The sequence below is a fragment of the Anopheles gambiae genome, chromosome 2 (assembly GCF_943734735.2).
Source record: "Anopheles gambiae chromosome 2, idAnoGambNW_F1_1, whole genome shotgun sequence".
NCBI lineage: Eukaryota > Metazoa > Arthropoda > Insecta > Diptera > Culicidae > Anopheles > Anopheles gambiae.
Window position 1 is genome coordinate 112539372 of NC_064601.1, and position 20282 is coordinate 112559653.

Genomic DNA, 20282 nt, shown 5'->3' on the forward strand with positions numbered 1-20282 from the left:
CAGCCCCGCGTGGACGTGATCCAATGGGATGTGTGCGATCCGTACGAGTGGCCCTTTAAATTTACTTTAAAACACGACAAACAAACTCAAGGTCTTCTCCGAATTTGCCACCAACTGTGTGTGTGTGTTTGGATGTTGTTGATCGCTTCGTTGATGTTTTATGCTTTGTTTTATGTGCAATAGCGTGTGTGTGTGCTTTTTGTTGCGCGTCCAATTCGTAAGCCATATATATTTTTGTCTTTTTTTCTAACCAGAGTTCCGACTTCTTGCGCTTTCTTGGGTAGGCGAGGCGTGCAGTCTCGAGGTTTAGCAGCGCATAAGCTGCTCTTATGCTGGCAAGCATAGCATCTTTTCTACTGCAAATGTGATTCATTCGACTCACGTTTCACAGCAACTAAGAAGTGGAAGTTCTCTTGCGTTGCCTGAGAGATCAACAAAGTAAATGGCCGTACGGTGTACAGTTTTTGATTGGATGATTTATTGGCATCAACGAAGCACACGAATTAAGCTCGCGCATTCGTTCCCCAAATGGTGATTTCGAAACCGAGAACACCTCCACAACAAAAAAAACGGGCCCTTCGGCCCCTCGGGAGCATGAAATTAAGGTGTTCTTGTGTGCCGCGTACGAAACTCGCTGACAGCCGACCTGATCGTGCTGCCAAGCTGCACACGTTAGCCCTTTTCCATCGCAATTACTAAGTCGCTCCTTCGCGGTTCGAATCGAAATTTCAAGCAGTACAACCCTATTGACTGCTCTCTGTCCCTTGCCTGTCAAATCAAGTCCAAGGGCAGTGCTGAAAAAAAAAAACGGGCCATTGAGCTCTAACGCACCGCGGTGTCAAATTTCCGGCTCTAAGTCTCCCCACGTGGGAGCTCTCCGGTAGGCCATAAATTAGCATTACATTGACAATCGTCCCGCTCTAGTAGTAGAGTGGAGGAACTGGTAAAAAGGGCCACCCTAGTACACCCCGGCACGCTTGCTCGGGCAGCTGGTGCTGTTAATAAGACATTAATCATCATCTAGTTGTCTCCAAACTCCCCCCTCTCGATCCGGTCAACGGCGTGGAGCTCTCCGGTCAAGGGTAGAAAGTCGTCAACCGTTTGGTTGGTTTTGGGGGATCAGAGCGCGATCGTGAACCGATCGTGAACCCCTCGAATGGTCGAAGACCTTCCTTACCTGGTGGTGGTGGCGCTATTATGCGCGGTTCGATCGTCTACTAACATAGTGACCACGGGGCAGGACCGTTCGACAATAGGAAACTGATTAGTCAGAGTTGGTGAATGGCCGTGTTGCGGGGGGACCTAGGTTAAGCCTTATTTGCATATAGCGGTAGAACACCACAGCTGCGTAGTACACTATAGGGTTTTATAGCAACTCGCTCGCACCAACGGAACAGAGGGTTCTTGCTTTGATCGATAATTAACATGTTTTCCTTCGCCACATCAAACTCCCTACTCCCGCTAGAGGACGAGGAGTTTGATGTACGAAACAATCTCTCATAAACTGTTGTGCCACATCACAGCTATGAAATTGAGATATTTGTAACGGCCCCGAAGGGCGACATAAACACTCTGGAGGTGATGGGATTTGTTGTTGCCATTCCTTTGAAGTCATCAATCCTCCCCGCCGTACCACAGCGTAACACGATCAAACTACTGTGTGTGTGCGGTTAGGAAGTTCGTAAACAAAGTGCTTATCGTAAACGACGTAATTGCAAAACAGTGCGGTGGGCGCACGTTTGTCACACGATCTCCACCACCACGGGACATTGGTGGTGAATGGCGCAGTGAAGTGCACCTGTACCCGGACATCCAACATCCCGAACACCGCAGATATCCTATCCAAATACACATCGGATGTCACTATGAGTCGGATTTAAATTGGACGTCTAACTTCCTACGATCTCACGACACGGTTCCGCTTCATTGCATCAGCTTCAAAGGTAAAATAAGGATCGCCAAAAAAAAAACCACAAGCAAAAAATACATGACTCCCAAGCGTGATCTTTCCGAAATAGATGCTCTACTATAAACATCTCCCAGCAGAGGTTCATTCATTCACTCGGTGATCTCACGACTCTGATCCGAAGTGACTGATGCAATAAGGATGTCTCTTAGAGCACCATCAGAGACGACGGATGTATTGGACTCGTGTCAACTTCAAACTACTTTGTAACACTCCCGATAAATCCCGCATATCTCCCGCAGCCATACGTGTAAGTGTGTTTACGAGCTGCCGGAAACAGAACTCTTTCCAAAGCAATGTCTCTTGCGCGCTGCTCTCCGTCATCTCCGTTCCGCCTCACTTGGGGAGACATTTTTGCACACCAAAGCACAGCTAACGGGCGTGCGGTATTGGTGGTGGGGAATTATATTTATAGTGTTTGCTATTAGCCGTATCATTACTCACGGCTCACACCAGCTGCGAAACGAGGTACTTGGTTGTTGTCGATGGTGGTCCTCGTTGTTTGCGTTGCAGCCAGCCAGCAGTAGTCCCCTGGGTACGGATTTCTTTGGTGGATGCGTTGATGTTTTTGTTTTGCCTACTGGTGCCGATGCACCTCGGGACAGGGGCTCGGGTGTTTGCGTTATCGCTTGGGTGCCGTGTCATCGTCATCGGAGAGACATTGGGGCATTCGACGTGGTCTCGGGTTGAGATTGTATAAATGTATAAGACGAACAAAACCTTTGAAGCCTGGAGAGCTTGATTCTAATGCACTGGGTGGTAGTACTAGACCTTCTTGAACTTCGTTCAACAACGTTCTATCGGTTGCATAATGAACGGTTTTGTTTGCCAGTGGCAAGAGAGATACTGCTGCCCTGCCACCTCATAATATCGCTCAAGGATGTTTAGAACTATGCCAGATGATACACTCGTTGGAACGGTAGCTCTGGCTGTGATTATGGTGCGTCCGCTCGTGTTCTGTTGATCGATTGTTTGTCAGGAAGATTATAACTTCCCTTCCTCTATCTTGCATTCTTCCTGCTAGACGATAAGAAAGCTTCCTCCTGTGGCTTCCTCCTGTGTGTGTCCAGAGGCATAGGGGCAATGGTACACCGCACAAGCGCAGTCCGATGCACCTTTGTTAACTTTGTTGTCGCGCCATCGACGGGGATGATTTCATTCCGCTCGGGCTAGACAAAAGACGTGCGACGCGGCAAGAGACTTTGACCGTCGCCGTTTGCTTGTTTTCGTTTTGCTTTTGTCTTAACAGATGGGGCGGCGGCCTGGCGTCCCCGAGTTGGCGGTTTTGCGGGTAAAATGCGTTTCTGCGCAAATGAGCTCCAAACGAAATGAGGCCACGCACACACATATGTTGTCGCAAAGCAATCAATAGGATTTGGCGCACCCACCTGAGATGCACATCGGGTCTTGCCGCACGCTCAGACGCAGGCGTTGGGCAGTGATAATAAAAATTGAAATAAAGCCACCAGCCACACGTCGCAGTAGGTTTTGAGGTGGGACGCAAGAGCGCAGCCTTCAAGCCTATATTACTACGTACTGCTGCATACGCACACACTTGCGTGCGTGGTTTAAGTTTTACTGACACTGCACTTAGGCTTCTTCGTTGTAGTTGTTTTTTTTTTTGGTATTAGATGGCCACACCAGTCAGCAATTGATATAATTTATAGCTCAAGTTTCGAGCAGCAGCAGCAGCACCATCACCACCGTGAAACCATTGGAGGGGCGCGTTACCGTTAGCAAATTGAACTAAATTAATCCAACACATCCACGTGCTGTGTCCCTCCGCTTCGGCACAATGCAAAGAGACCCATTACTCTCGTGTTGTGTATGAGAATCGAATTCGATTAGCAGATCTCCGCAGAAGAGGCACTTTTTAAATTAATAAACAAAACCTGCTTCATATTCGCGCACTGTCCCCCCAACAACGAGGAGAGGGGGGACTGTTCTGTTTACTTCTCCAATGCACTTCAGTTTTAATTATTGTGCTAAAAGGTAAACAAACGGCTTCGCAACGGGTGTGCAATTTGCAGCTCCCAATATCAAAGTTATTATTATCATACGATCAACCATTAAAAGGCCGCCAAGCCCCTTCAAGGCGGTCCAGTTTTTTTTTGGGGAGGGACCCATTACAAGTGCCAAGTTCTGCTCTCCTCCTGTTGATGTTGATGTCTTTTGGACAACGAACCTGCTACCGTCCTCCCGTGACGGTTTGATATTAAGACGATGGTGATGGTGTGATGTCAAAATAATTATAAATCAGGCACACCAGTGCGAAGTGTAGGGACCGTATAATCCCTTCGCTTCTTGGAATGCTCTGTCAGTACGCATTTAATCACGTTTAGCGTTTCTCTTGCAACAAGTGCCGGGTTAATGTATTTAAACATTTCCTCACATTTAAACAACATTGTCAACGACTGCCCCATAAGGCCCACATGTTGTGATAAAAATCGGGAATATTCTCTTTATTCTGCGCTGATAACAAAGATGAGCTGATGAGGGGTTGGTGTTTTAAGGAAGGGGCAGAGTGGTGGTGTGTGTGTGCACCTGTCAGCTACCCTCCCGCCCTGTGCAGCACACGGCCGATGACCGTCGCGCTTAATGTGGCCGCGGCCCATACATGGTGCGCGACGAGCTGTGCGCGCTCACCAACACAACCAAGCGCACGAGCGCACGGCGAAAGCGCGTGACACAGTGGGCGCACCACCACGGGGGTGACTTTGCGCACGCAAAAAAACGCAAACCCAAGCAGCGGAAAACAACCTAGCGCAGCCGGGAAAATGAGCACACAAACGTGTGGAACATGCTACAAGCGTGTGTGTGTGTGTGTGTGTGTGTGTGCGAACCCCTCCATTATCCTCCCGCCTCCCTCTTCTGATGCCATTTATTGTCTTTAAATACACAAAGAAATGTGTGACCGTTTTATCAGTGAGATGGTGTATTATTCTCTTTTTTGTTTGTTTGTTTTTGGTTTCGTTTGTTTGTTCACCGAGCAGTTGCAGATGCTAGGATGCAGAAAAGAAGACGCTAGAAGACCATACATACACACACACACTCATTCGGTTCATCGTGCAGTAGCAATTGAAAACATAACAACAACTTTGCTGGCCAACCCGCGAACGGGAGCATTGGCCACACACATTGGATGGGGTGGCGTTGATAATACTGTCGCCCCGCGCCATGATGAAGCTGGGTTTAAACGCTGTCTCTCTCTATGTGTGTATTAGTAGGAGCGTGTGCGCGCGCGCACAGACGCAAGATGTGGTTGACCTGTGTGCGCGAACGTGCCCCGCTTTCCCCCGCTGCTGTTCGCGCTGTGTTTGCATGTATGCGCGAACGTGCACGCGCTGTTCCCGTGCGCATAATGGCGGCGGCTGTCCCCCAAAACCAGAGAGAAAAGAAGATAAATAACAATTTAACAAAGCACACACAAGGGTTGTTGGTACGCGCGCGCCAGCGCCAGGGGATCATACGCACATGTGGTTATCGCGTGAGTAGATACTGCCGATTAATGATGCCGAAATGGACGTTATTATGGGTCCAGAAATTGATAATAATTCATTGCCTGACCTCTCAGGTCAAATAAAAATAAACACTATGCACTATGAAGCTCGTTAGTTACTCAAAAAAAAGTGTAAACAACTTAGCAAAAACTCCTTCCATATCCATATTTGGTATGCAAATTTTTGCACAATTAAGTGAACAACCACATCAAACATGATCTATGCAAGGAAGTCACCCGATGGTGTCTACGACCCCCTCCGTAGCCTTGACAACAGCTGATAATTTGCGACCGGCTTGCCGTTGATAAGACAAATATTTGGCCGCACAGGCTTACTGAACCCTACTACACCAGCGGCGTGTCCGACCGTTTTTCGGCCAATCCACAAGAGCTCTCCCCTTGGGCATGGCGGCGGAGACGACACACACAGACTCGTTGTTCTCCACCAGGCAATGCACGCAGTGAGAGAAAGAGAGAGAGACACGATAGTGTGCAATTTAGGGAGAAGAGAGAGAGTAAGAGAGAGGAAGAGGTGTGCGTTTCACTAACTCCAGTAATTGGTGTGCAAGCTATAAATAAACCAAAAAATAGAAAAAAAGATACAGAAAATAAACACTATACTCGTTGTTGTCCCCATGGCAATATACCTGATAACACCGCCGACGACACACAACAGAGCAGCAGTGCTGCTTAGTGGTCTTTAGTTGAAGAAGAAGAAGAAGCAGAGGGGTTTAGTGAATAGAACCAACAACACAACAAAAAAGACGAACAGCATTGCTCAAATGACAAAAAAGCGCGATAGCGGTGCACACACACATACGCACGTGGAATGCTAGAGCTAAGGCTGGTTGCGCCGGGCAAACAAATAAGCTGCAAAACAAATATGGAGGTGCCTTCGCTGTACGATAAGCGCGCGATATAATATTTATTTACTGAACGCTAGACTGAGTGGTTCCTTCCAGTGCGCCAACTTCACACACCCAGACCGAAAAGTACACGGCCAGCCTTTCGCAAAAACACGCACTCAGTGGATGAGTGTAGGACTGTTTTGATTGGGTCTTTTTTTTTGGGCGGGAAGTATCTCTGTGAGGGCCTCAGTTTTCTCTAGCTTATCAGCTTAAGCTTAACCGTAGGCAGAGATTTGTTTAATTTGCTTTTTTTTCTTGTTGGATAATGTTGAGAGCGATAACGAACACTTCATTTTGGACAAAGTCCATCAATGAGATGAGATCAGAGATTTGAGATGATTGTCAGTTAGCGTTAGAACCTGTCATATGTATGACCTAAACGTATCGACATAGTTCAGGAAATCTCCTCGAAAAGAGAATTCACCTATAAGACCACTTTCGATCTCTGATTGCTCCAAGTCAATAGACAACAAAATTTTATACTGTCATACTACCAACCTACTGTCCTGTATTGGAGAGCACCTGAAGTATCTACTCCTAGTATAATTGGATCCGAAGTCTTTCATTTCAGATTCGCTCTGATCTATAGCTGAGCTAGAATAGCATTGAATTTCTTGGAGGGTATGACATCAAGTTCAGGAATTAGTCATCTTGAAACATGCACCTCATGAACCAAAATGTCCAATAGTGTTGTGAGCCTAATTGTCTATAATCACATCTAATCTAGCTCATTCCATCTCACCGATAGCCCATTCACTTGGATATGGATTCGAAAGCATTCACTTCAGATTCACTCTGACCTATAGCTGTGCTAGAATAGTCTTCAATGTCTTGGAGTATTGAACATTAGTTGGGGACTTAGTGATCTTGAAACGACCAATAACTTCTGAACATAATGGTCTGATATTGTATTACTGTCCAAAATAACGTCCAATATAGCCAGTTCCATCCAACCGATATCCCATTGACTTTAACCAACTTCCCATTTCTTCAACCTACCAGCACTGTGTAGGGACTGTTGGGATAATGCTTGTACTGTTGTCTCTCAATGCTCTTGCACCATCATAAAGCACAATCGCGAATGTCGCAACAGTGACACAGGAAACAACAACAGCAGTCCACAGGCAGGCCATATCAAACCGAACCAGACGACCAAAGCAGATGCATCAAAAATAGGCCAAACACTGGGCGACGATTTCTAACTGCGCAGCAAAACAACGCTTAGGCCACCGCGCGCGCTGCGCTGCTCTGGCTGTTTGTGTTGGACTTATGAACCTTATCGGATTGGTCGGAGGTTCAGAGCCCAGTCCCGCACACTGGCTAGCTAGCTGGCCCCGTCGAGTTGCGGTTTTCGAGTTCTTCGACGAGGCACGCGAATTTCGCACCCAAGCCAAATCAAGCCGAAAAGTGTGGGCCGAATTTTCGCCACTGCAGATAATTGACTGATAATGCGCTTTCGGGTCGGATGGAATGGTGAGTGGGAAGTATAGAGATGTGAAATAGAAGTTGATTCCGTTTGCTTTGTAATGCATACGAGCTAGAAATTGGTCACATTTGCACTACCTACACCACCGCACCCAATTATTCTCTTTCACCCCAAACTCAAGGCCAAACCCGGCACAATCGCACACACAACACAAAGACTGCGTCAACCCATCAATTCTCGGCAACGGCTCGCGGTGCTGGTGCGCTGCTCAGCGAACCGCAACCTCACCTCAAACCAAAGAAATCGATGATTTTCAACCCCCCTCTCCCTCCCCTCCTGCGCTGCGTGATGCGTAACTACAACAGACCCCACCACCACGCCCGACTCTCTTCTCCCCCACTTCCCTGAGTTTCAACAAACTGCGGCCGAACCCAGCCCGAAAGTCCGATGTAATTATCATTTACCAAGCGCACCCCAAGCGACAACAATGTGCGTTTGACATTTAAGGCTTTTGGGGACGATTAAAAACGAACCTCAACATTATTACCTACAAGGGAGGGTAGCAGCAACACACACTAAAAAAACAACTTGAATGTGAAATCAAACCCCACTCTCTCCACTCCGATAGTCGATCGATTATGGGAAGAAGTCAAAACCGAATTTCCATTTCCAGGCCAAAAGACCTACAACGCACACAAAAAAACAACGGGTTCCCGAAGGATAGTTACTGGGGTGTTGGTTCGATGTTTACGCATTCCCGTGGCTGGAAAAGGAGGATCTCACGCACTCCTGGCTTTCACTCACACAGTATTCCCTAATCCTCACCACCACACATCCAAATACATTGCAAATACGCAATTCCCCGCACGCATTCCAGACATTCGGGGGTTCGCCGGGACTCGTTCGGGGATACACCAGAAGCGGGGTTTTTATGTAATCCCAACGCATACGCACCAACCCCTGGCGACAGTGCGTGAGTTCTGGAGAGAAGAAAGTCCAGAAATTGTGCACTCAGAGTATCCCAAACACACTGTAGTCATCCTGGCGGGGCTCACTATCTCGCTCCATCTAACGGGCCCGGTTCCCGGATCATTTCGGGTTCCCTTTGTACCGTTTGTCCTTCTGCGTTTAAAGGGCAACCAGTTGATGATGATGATGATTCGGGAATCCGACGTCTCCTCTGCAAGGTCCCGGGCTGGGCTGTGTTTCTTCTTTGTTCTTGGTCGTGCATGCGTACCAGCCTAAAAAAAAAGGGATATGATTCTCTGTGCTTCTCTGTGTCCCCACCAATTTGTGTCCCATCAGCTTCCCAGGGCTAGAACTGTGTGCGTCCTTGAAGCGGTTCCGTTACATTGTAACGATTTTGGCATGGAGTGGAAATTTGGTTTGTGTTCCCTCTTTCCACAGCAACATGATGAGGATGTCATTCTACATGAGGCGAATCAAAATTACGACCCAAACCCGTCGCTATTGCGCTGCATTACACTTCTTCCATCAATTCATTCAAGAAGGGGGGAAAACTAGCATAAATGTCAATCATATCGCTTGAAATGGTGGAAGGGAATAGCGTCCCATCAATTCCATAATTTCCCCATCTTGTTCTCTAACACGATTCCATTCTATTTTCGCTCCTTTTTGGCGGCAACGGCCTTTCACACGCACATTTTACTACGGTTGATTCACACACACACAAAAAAACGCGACTGCTGCGTAGTAAAATTGGGCATTATTTGCGTATGAAATCTAGCTTACGCATGCAGAACCAAAACGCAAACCTAATTCGTGCCAGTTGACTTCCCGAAAAACAAAAAAAAAACTCCTCACTGAACCCTCAGCGAAGGGAATAACGTGTCGGTGTGTCGTTCGCAAAGCGAAAAACGTCATTCTACGCACGCATGGATTGCAGCAACGAACCCCAACCTCCCCCCAAATGACTCCCACCCGGGCAGGTCACGCAACTCAGAATTGTGTGGTAGTAATACCAACATTCTTTCTTCTACTTTCGAACAGAGAGAGAATGAGAGAGAGGGAGGAATAATAGTTAAATATTTATTGATTTTTTTTCTTCCCTTCTACACACTTATGTAAGACGCACAAAAACAAACGCATAACGCGGACCCCGCAACATTGTGTTCCCGTCCCGAAATAACCAAAATGAGGTTGGGTAAGGTTAGGCCGTTTGCTGATCACCCCTACTAAAGTGATGCGTAATAATGCGCCACATATGTGTGAGTGGGTTTGTGTGTGTGTGTGCGTGAGAGTGTAGATCCGAACCACAACCTACCTTTACTGCAAGGATGAACCCACCCCCCCATACCAAAGATGTGCAGAAGAAGTGGAAGAAGGTGGCCAGAGCTTCCGGCCGGAGCTCATTACAACTTCTCGCATGCCTTGCCTTTGTGGGAGCCTTGGGGAACTGAAGCAAAGGAAATAAAAATTTAAACAATCTCCAAATTTATTCTTCCTTCCTTCCTTCATACCCTCTCTCTGTCTCTCTCTGTCTCCCTCTTCCTTTCCCACACCAACTGAAACTTTGCACACGCAATTTGATCCATCAATTTGAGCCCACAGTTCGCTCATTTTCACTCTTATCCGAGGTCATTCGAAGGCGAGCTGGATCGGGACTGGGTAATTCGCTCAGGGTCATGTTACCTCATACCTCCCCTTGCTGCTCTCTCTCTTTCCCACTGCATGTGTTTGGCATACTAAACCAAAAACCTAAGCTAACCGACAATCTTCCAAATTCGCACGCCTCGATTCAAACGCCCCGAGGACTACGACAATGATTCTCCCAACTGCTTACCACTCATCAAAGCAAAAAAAAAACAAACGAACGCACGATAATACCCGCGTAAAGCCCTTTTCTATCCATGCTTCCTTGAAGGTTGCATTGGGGATTGGAGCGCCGAGGTATGGGCAAAGGGGGGAGGGTTTCCTTTCTTCAACAAACGGAGGCACGTTTGCTCACTCAAATCCTTTCTCTAGCGTTGGCTCCCCCATGAGGACGTTACGAGCATGGGGAGGAACACGATAGAAAGTGCGTGCCCAAAAGCACTTTTACGCACTTTTTCCCTCTTTCGCTCTTTGTGTTTGTGTTAGTAACTATAGTCGGTGTTAGTTCGAGCAGCAGAACGAACGAACGCACGAACGGCCGTAAAACGCCGTCTCATGCGAGTGAGAGTGAGAGTGAAAATGAAAAGGCACCGGCGAGAGGAGGCCCGGCTTAGAGCAGCGTTCATGGGTGAATTAGAAGTTTTGGGGGCCGTTACGATTCGCACGGCCAGTGGCGCTGGAGCTGTAGGAAAAGTGATACGAAACTATCAGTTCTTTGTGTTGTTTGTAGGAAAAAGGTGTCACAAGAGTAATCAAAAAGTAGAGGAAACAATAATAATTGGAATTAAAAACACATCATAAAATTACTATGAATTGCCTTCGCTCAAAATATACGTAAAAAGATTAGAAGTATTATTTAAAAACAAACTTGTCCAAAAACAACAATAATTAATCTTGACCTGTTTACCCTCCCGATTGATAGTTGTGGCTATCAGTGACTAATTTGTTTACTGCGAGTCGATTGAGCCAATGAAGACATACAGTCTCAGTGGTTCTCATACATTTAGCATACTTATTGTACACCTTATGACGTTATGTCATGATCTGTTAACTCCCAAACTAGACTTGAATGTACCACTCAAAGTCACACAGAGTCCAGAAAGTATGGCAACTATAGCAGATGATATGCCAATCCCTGTTCATCCTTATTGAAGAGTATTTTTGGCATTAAATATTTTGTTCAGAATAGTTAAAAGCCAAAGGCAATATCTCATTTGCGAAAGCGAAAAATGGAAAACAAACGCTTCTTCCGATATATGAGCATGCCCGTCATGGAACCAAGCCTCATGTGAACAGTCCCCCCGTAACAAGGACTAACTACATCCTGCTTCGTTGTACTAACAAGTCATCAAGTGGGCCAATGCCAGGATACAGTGCAGCTAAGAGCTGAACGCAAGACGCGGTATACTACAATTATTTTACCATTATAAATCATTTCGGCCTGCATCCTGCATCAAAACAAACCAATGGTCCCCACCATACACTGTCGCAAAGACAACAACTCCCTTTTTTCTTGGTCGTTTTCCTCGTCTGGGCTTACACCACACATCGTTATCACTACAAGCCCTTACCACCGCGCGCCCCATAAACCAACCCATAAACATAGGGATTTATTCGATCCCGTCCGTGCAGAGCCGTGCATCAACAAAACAGGGTCAGTTTCCGTTACCCGAGCCCCATCGTTGTAATATTCATATCAAACACACACTCACACACCTCCAATCCCACCGCCCTGGACAGGGTGTCTACTGTAGCGGTAAACAAACCGATTAGAAATCTTACTTTGAAAGTAATCTTAATGAATTAAACGATGCTAACCCTCGCTCTTCCCTCTCGCACCTGTGTAATCTACAACACAACAGTCTGTTTGTCGATCGGCTCTTACAGGAACGTTCTCGCATTCCCCCGCGGTCCCGTGCGGCCAAATCTCGATCGCGATGTGCCAGAACGAACGAACGAACGCCGCCAGCCCCTCTTAGGGGGGTTTGGCGCTGTTGTTTACGGCTTAAAAATCTCGTCCGACAGGCACCTCTCTTGGCGTGTTTTTTGTTGTGGTTCATATTTTTGTGTGTGACCGCTCACAAAAACCGTCGTCAACCTGTAGCCGCGTCAACCAACAAACTCACCAACATCCATGCAACGAATGTGACCTCCTCACGCGTACCTCCCCGCACATCCGACAAACTCGCTGCCTCTTCTTCATCTTTGAAATGAATTAGGATTTTCTTTGTTGTGTGATAGTAGGGAAGACGCATCAAAACTACGACGGGTGCGCGCTAGAGAGAGAAAGAGAAAAACTTGCTGCTGCACACGGTGATGCTGCTGTAGCTGCTACTGTGTTAAGGCCCTGTTTAGTATCAGCTTCTATGAGAGGCCCTCCCCGCCCCCCTCCCTTCCCATATTAGATCCTGTACCGGGGCCCGTAACGCACTAGTGTGTGGGGAGAGCACCACGCTGAGTGCACGCATGTGTTCGTTCGCTTCGTACACACGCGCGTTCGTTTCGGTTCGGTTCGTGGTTCGCTCTCGTCGCGTTCGCGTTTGCTGTGGTGGTGCGGTGTTTACGAGCCTTTGTTACGGACCGCGCGGACCACCGGTTTCTGTAAATCTATGTAAGTGTAAACGGGACCGCGGACCGCCGGTCTGTGTGTTCGTGTGTGCGATACAGACAGTAAGACCAGCTCGGCGCTGCGGTCGCTCTCGCAGCTCAGTTCAACAAATGCCGTCGTTGTGAGTAGTTTGGGATCGAGAAGAGCTCGAGAAACCTGCACCGCACCGCACGTACACCGGGGTGTGTTGTGTGCTTGTGGCCGTAGACCGAAAGAATCGCTTCGAGGGTACGAAGACCAAAGTAAACGGGAGGCACAAAAGCACTGCCTGCGAGTTGGTTTGTCGCGCGAGAGTGTTGGCTAAAACGGAAAAAATAAACAGGAAAAACGGTTTTAGTTCAAAAGCAGCGGGCGCTCGTGGACGTGATGTATGTAAGGATTTGTTTTTAAACGGAAGTTCCCTGGGTCCTGTGTTGCGATTAGGGTCACTTAGTAACACGGGCAGTAGTGAGTGCATGTGCATTAGAGTGAGTGCTTCTGTAAAAAGGGACCTAGTGAGGACAAAAGTGAACAAAATGAACGTGCTAGTATCTTAGTGGACGTACTTAACATCTCGCTTAGAGTGCTTTTGCTGCCTGCTCCCAACACGAATGCATTCCTTGCCCGTTCTTCTTTCGGTACGCTTGCACTAACACCCCACCATCGTCGCTAGTGCAAGTGCAGTTGCGGTGCTGCAGTTTTCCGATTTTCACCGTGCGTTACTGTGTGCTCGTGTGTCTGTGTGTGTTTGTAGTGCGTGCACTGATGCGTGTTACTAATGCACCTTGCTGTTTTATTTTTTATCAATATACTTTGTGCAACCAACAAAAAAAAACAGGCGATTAAGAGGTTTGAGTGAAAAAAGCACACCAGAGACCGGCGCGTACGGACAAACACCACCCACTCACCCACTCGAAAACACAATGAGATGATGAAAAGTGGCCGTGTTGTTGCTGCGTTGCAACAAAATGAACGATTTTCAATGGCGAAAGAATGTGTGTGTGTGATGCGTGCGTGTGTGCACGCGCGGGTTTACTTTTTGCTTCCTTATTTACTCCCTTCTCACTTTGGCACTTTGTCGCTCCTGCTACCGGTGTTGTTAGACACGTGCACGCGTGGGACTGTTGTTCTCCGTGTTGCCGGGTGTGCAGTTGCAGTTGCGGTTGTGCGGCATTCAACAAAAAAAAGAAGAAAAATAGCTCCATTTCCTCGCTCGGTGCCAACGTTGGACCTCACAAGCTAATGGGGGAGGGTGGGAGAGCAAATGGACGTTAGGCCAGGGACGAAGATGGCCATCGAGCTGTCACAAACGTCGAAAATGAAAGTGAAATTTGTGTGTGTGTTTTGCGCCCTAACGCCTTCGTGAGGGTTGTGTGAAAATTTAATTTAAAAGAAAGCCCAAAAATGCAACTGCACCAGCAATGCAGCTGTTGTTGGGCACCCGGTGTATCGGATGACATTCCCAAACACACACACACACAATAATGCTTTCTATTGCTCTAGTGTGTGATTTGCGTCTGTTTGGTCGGTTAGGGGACAAAAACAACTCCCAGAGCGGATCACGACCGGAATGCACAGGAAGTGGTTCACCCCACGCGCCCCAAGAGGCAGGGGGAGGTGGATATACCGTTGCATAGGAATCCAATTATTACGACGATATTATGCTCAGCCGCCTGCTGTTCGACACCACCCACCCATCCCCCGTTTTATCTGCCCCAAAAAGGGTATCGTCTTTCCCAGCTGACCCGACCCGAGCAAGGGGAGGAAGGAGAGATGATGTCGCCATTATTATTGTTGCTTCATGTTTTTTAACGTTTTTTTTTGGCAACATCCGACTCCTTCTTCGGCTACCTTCTGGCATACATATATGCTTGTGTGTGTGTGTGTATGTATGGTAAACCGGTTTGTCGCTGATCGAACATTTTATGGAAGTGAGATACAAAAAAAACTCGAAGGAAACCCTAACCGATGGCATAGATTTCTGCTGGGTTTTATGGTGATTTTGGGACTGTTCGCGGCCATCGGACCGCCGCTTTCTTCCTGTCGATTATTATTGCCGTAGCGTCGACGATTAGCCAGTGTGGGCTTGGGCCGAGAACGGTTGGCACACCGTGTAAAATAATCCTTCCTCTTTCTTGCCCCACCCCTTCCGCCCAGCAAAGGGGAGCTGCATGGTTGAAAAGGGAAAATGAAAAGAAATCTAATTTTAAACCAAAAACAAATCGTTTCTAATCCCTCTTGGGTGAGACACACGCACACACACACACATACAGCTTTTCAGCCGGTTCTTGTGTGTGTATTTATGCCACTCTCTTCGAGTTCTATGCTCACTCTTTTGGTTACAAAAGAGTTGTTCTTTGAAGGCAAAACATAACAATCATACTGCTATCGAAATAGAACACCAACCTGGCTACGGACAGTGTGTCGTCTGCGGGCTGCTCCACACACCAACTTGTTGATCGATATCAATAACTTAACCTCACAACGCGCACACACACACCAGCGGCCGGCACTCGGAACACTTATCGGCTTTGCTCTCCCCCTCCCCTCGAGCAAATGATAAGCGCGAACGGCCAGGCACAAGCAGGCAGGCAGGCACGGGGAGAAAAGATGCATTTGGAGCAAATCTCACACCGGGCACGCAGCAGCCGACAGGCGAGAGGATGATGCTAATATATGCTCGAGTTGTGTCTCGCTGCGCGAGAGACAGCGAACAATAATTGGCATGAGAAGGAAGACGCCAGCGTGTGAGAAAGAGAGAGAGAGAGAGAGAGAGAGAGAGAGAGAGAGAGAGAAAGAAAAAAGAGATTGAGGGAAAAGACACAACAGGAAGGGGGACACGGGCGGCATAACGCCAAGATCGGGTAAACAACAACCGGCTTCGATGTGAGATGTTGCGGCGGGTACGACGGGTCGCGGTGGTTTGTGTACGCATCTTGCGCCCCATGGAAAGATCTGCACGCGAGGGGAGTGGTTGGCGAGTGAGAAATGCCCCCCCCCCCCCCTCTCCCCGCACTCGTCCACCTTGGTTTGGTAGACAGTTCGGTCGTTGTCGGCGGTTTGCCTTCGAAAACGGCAACGACGACGACGACGACGACAACAAAACCAGCTCAACAACAAAACGCATCTCTCTGGTGACGGCGTTGTGCGTCCATTTTGTCTCTGTGTGCTGCCACTGGATGCTTCTGTTTAGTGCACAGTGGTAGAGAGAGGACCATCGTTTATCTATTGCCCACAAACCGGTGTGGCGTCCTTCCGCACACACACACGAGCAACGAGAAGCGTTCCCTTTAACGCGCAACTATTATCGGCAAACCACTCAAACTACTACAGCACAACGCTGCTCAACCGCACAAAACACGCACACCTCTTTTTGCTAAATATAGCGTATTTTGTCCAACAAACACAGTGTGACGAAGCGGTCACTAAAAAAAACATGTTCGGTTTAAAGAGCCGCGTTCAGGGTCCCTCTCCACGACTGTGGGTCCGAAGAGAGATCACGCACTCACGGTGTTTTTTTCTCCATTAGACGAATCTCGTTAGATAGAGCCCGTGCGCGTGTGTGAGTGGTGGCCAGCGTTTGCTCGATGAAGCGTCAGCGAGATTTGACAGGATTAATCGAGTAGTAGACCGCTCCGGGGGGGGGGGCAAATCACAGTCGATCACTGCGTTTGAGAGGGACAAAAAAAAACAGCGCTCAGGGCGCCGCCAATGGAAGCTGTGAAAACAATTGCCGGCATTGTGTGCTGCTGTAGTTGTGCATTTGTGTGGCAGCTTTATCTGTCAATACTACTCTTGGAGGGACCGCCGATCGATTCCGTCCATCATTGTGTGTTTGTTTAGCCTAGTTTTGTTTTCCCCCGTTGCTTAACAGCCGGCTTCGTTCTAATGTGTGTAATGTGTGTTACTTAATAAGCAATGTGTGTGTGTGTGTGCGTTTAGCGTTCCTATTTCTAATCGCTTCTGTTCTCTATCTCTCTCCTCCACAGCAAGTGTCATTGTATAGTGAACGGTCAGAAACAACTGTGAAGAAGCGTCCATCACCCATATCTGTTGTTGTGTACTAAAACAAGCGCCTACGCATACTAAGCTACCGTACTAAGTGTAAAAAAGGGCACTCGTGAAAGTGAAAGTGCAGTCGGTGAAACACACAAGTCCCACGTGCAAAACGCGACAGCAAAAAGGAAGCGAGTGATTTTCTGCCCCAAAAATCAAATCATTCTGGTGCCCCTGGTGTGCGTGCGTGTGTTGCACTAACAAACGGCACTGATTTCGGTTCCCTTTATCGTGGCTTGCGATAGTGTGCGGTGGGCACACGCTGTGTTCTTATTTGTTTGCTGCTTCTGCCGCCGCTGCTGGATCGATTGTTCTCTTGCTGTACACACAGGCGCGCACGCGGAGCTGACAATCGATACCGCGATAAGCAATAGAGCGCCCGCAAGATTGCAGAGTGTTTGTGCGTGCTTTCAATGTTGTGTGAAAGATAGAGAGTAAACAAAAGCAAAACAAAGTGTAGAAGAAACGGCAGAACGAGTGAACGCAACAAGCCTAGACAACGCGCGCCACGCGACGATTTGGTGGAATTAATGCGTTCGGAGACATCGCACGGAGAAGACGACCCCACGACATCGCTCCTGGTCTGCTGTACGCTGCAGGCTAATTGAACCAATCAGTATCCCCTTTCTTCCTCTCTCTCTCTCCGGTGCCTCCTCCAAAAAGTGATTGCAATAAATGTACTCCATGGTGGAATACTACAGCGACATGGGACAAATCGGGCAGGACGTAAGTACTTCCCTTTTTCCAATTCACTATTGACCATTTATAGTTATAAAAAGAGAATCGTTACACCTCAACCGGCCCCCCTTCTTCAACTGCTCATATGACCTCCATGGCCAAACCCCCCCCCCCCCAAACCTCAACTTATCTTCCATGCTCTACATTGTGTGTGCGCTCCCCCCCCCCTTTGCAATCTCGCGCTACCGACTTTACCCCGTCGACTTCGACCTTCTTCACAGTGCACAGTGCGTGTTCGGGCTGTTGTCTTGCCGCCTGTTGCTAACCGCCAACTACCCATTCGGTAGAACTTTGGCAAAGCCTCCCGGGGGCCTCCCCGATAAGAAACTGAACGTGCGCACGGGTGGTGTTTGAAGGCCTTTGGGGCATTTGGGAAGACACTGGTGTGTGCGTTTGCCTACCATTTCCGTGTTTCCGCACAAAGCGCACGCACCTTCTCCTCCTCTTCCCTTATCCTGTCTGTCTCAATGCACCTCCACCCCTACCCCCACTTCAATCTCTGCCACCGCGATCGCAGGGCGCAACTCTTGTGCATGTTCAGCACTTTTTTGTTGATAAGTGGACTTCACACAAAGCCTTTATCACTTGCCCCTTTTCGCTTCCCACCCACACTCGATTGAGTGATATCGATTTGCTGTCAAGTGTCTGGGCGTGCTTTTGCCTTCTTCTTTTTTGCTGCTGCTGCAACATGCAGAGGTCGTGAGGTCGTTATCTAACACGCTCTGGGTAGCGCTCCGGTGACGTAGGACCGGCCCGAAAATGTCACAACCGTCGTCGTTTGGTACCGCGCTTTGTGTACACAAGAAAAGAGCTCAAAAATTGGACAAAAAAAAAGGTCGACGGATAGCTTCTTCAAGGCGGGTGTGGGTTATAACAACCCCCGCCAGAAGGTAGCAGAACGTGTGCTGCCTTTGGTCGAACATTTGTCATACGTTGTTGATGCAGACGTTTGCTAAAGGTTAACGATTCCCCCCGCGCGCTCTGATCTCCGCACACCTCCACGCTCTCTGTGTGTGTGTGTGTGTGTGTGTGTGTGTGTGTGTGTGTGTGTGTGTGTGTGTGTGTGTGTGTGTGTGTGTGTGTGTGTGTGTGTGTGTGTGTGTGTGTTTTTTTTTGCATGACGTCCACCCGCAAACAAACGCCCGATGCAAAAAGAGAGAAGAAAAAGAAAACAATGGACGAATTACTTATGTGCTGTGCCGTTTGTTTGACAACTGCAGCTGATGTGTCTTGAGCTGTCGCTCTGTACACACACACACACACACACACACACACACACATGTAGCTCACTACCCCAATGTAGGGGAGGTGTTGTGGGGGTCGATGTCTCGTTAATCCTTTGCTCTAATTGAAGAACCAATAGACCCGGCCCGACCGGGCTCTGCATACCCGCGCTTCGACACGGTGGGGACACGATAAAGCCGTTGAAGCAATTGCCGCAAAATTCGCTTCACCCGGGGGTGTACACACAGGGGGTTGTGGACCCTGGCCAATAAAATTTAAGCTTTCCGCAGTTTGGCTTCATTCGCCGCCTGTTGCCCAAGTGAGTTGTGTTGACGATGGAAGCTAAATCCCTGGAGATGCAGTAGGCCCGAGCTGTTGCTGTGACCGTCGTGCATCGTGGAAAATTAAAGCAATTACTATCAACGCGCGGAGGGGGGGTACGATGAATGTGTTTACCAAAAAGGTTGAAAATTGCAACGCGCCAACAGCATGATTGAGTGACAACGGCCGAGGCCCCTATATTTTCTAACACACAGTTGGATTGGAATTTTGCATTCAAATTTCTATCCAATGAGCCGAGTTCTAAAAAAAGATTCATCTTGTTCTAGCAGAGCTATTTTAACAACACGATTTCCTGCACTACATCACGCGAAAAAATTCTGCCTTAAAAGCTTCCCATCACACGCATTCCGCCAGTCACGCAAATTTCTTATCAACGCTAGAGCCAAAGCAGATCGATCCAGCATTCCCGTCCGTAATGGTAGGCAGACCATGTTTCGATTGCGCACGCACACACATACACACGCACACACATACACACACACACATACACTTTCTGTGCGAATCTAGGTGAAAAAGTACTTGAACGATTAGCCTGCACTCCCTCTACCCGCCATCAGGGCTGTCTCAAGTGGCTCGCCGTCTCAAGAGGCGATTGATAAGCGGCAAAAGCAACAATGTCTGGAGCCGATCACGGTTGGGATGGAAACGGTTTTTAAGCTCGGACCCACGTTATCGGGCGCGGTGCTATGCAGTCTCGATGCAACGTGTTTTTTTTATCGCTATCATACACACACACACACACCATGCCACTGGTCCACTTTCTCCTACACCTAGTGACAAATGCGCAACGAATGCAGTCCCTCCCCCCTGTATGCACCACCCTGCAAGCGTATGGGGTTGCGCAGACAAGGAGGGATTTAGAAACAATGGCGAGGTTGTAGTAGCAAGAATACAAACAAACAAAAAAAACGAAAAAGAAATCA

The 20282-nt window shown here is 48.1% G+C and overlaps 2 protein-coding genes across 7 annotated transcripts in view; one reads left to right on the plus strand and one right to left on the minus strand.

The window, feature by feature from the left end:
- LOC1269946 (lethal(2)neighbour of tid protein 2) overlaps positions 1-20282 on the minus strand; it is a 59968-nt gene that overhangs the window by 10618 nt on the left and 29068 nt on the right. The gene's annotated exons all lie outside the window — the stretch shown is intronic.
- LOC1269945 (sestrin homolog) overlaps positions 12964-20282 on the plus strand; it is a 32083-nt gene continuing 24764 nt past the window's right edge. The window contains exons 1-2 of one of the 6 annotated variants that reach the window (XM_061642286.1): positions 12964-13141; positions 16989-17781. In XM_061642286.1, coding sequence (XP_061498270.1) covers positions 17731-17781 — 51 coding nt within the window. In that variant the 5' untranslated portion in view covers positions 12964-13141; positions 16989-17730. Of the gene's footprint in view, positions 13714-16624; positions 16829-16988; positions 17782-20282 lie in introns of those variants that run through there. The other 5 variants (XM_308599.5, XM_061642283.1, XM_061642284.1 and 2 more) reach the window with 5 other exon arrangements.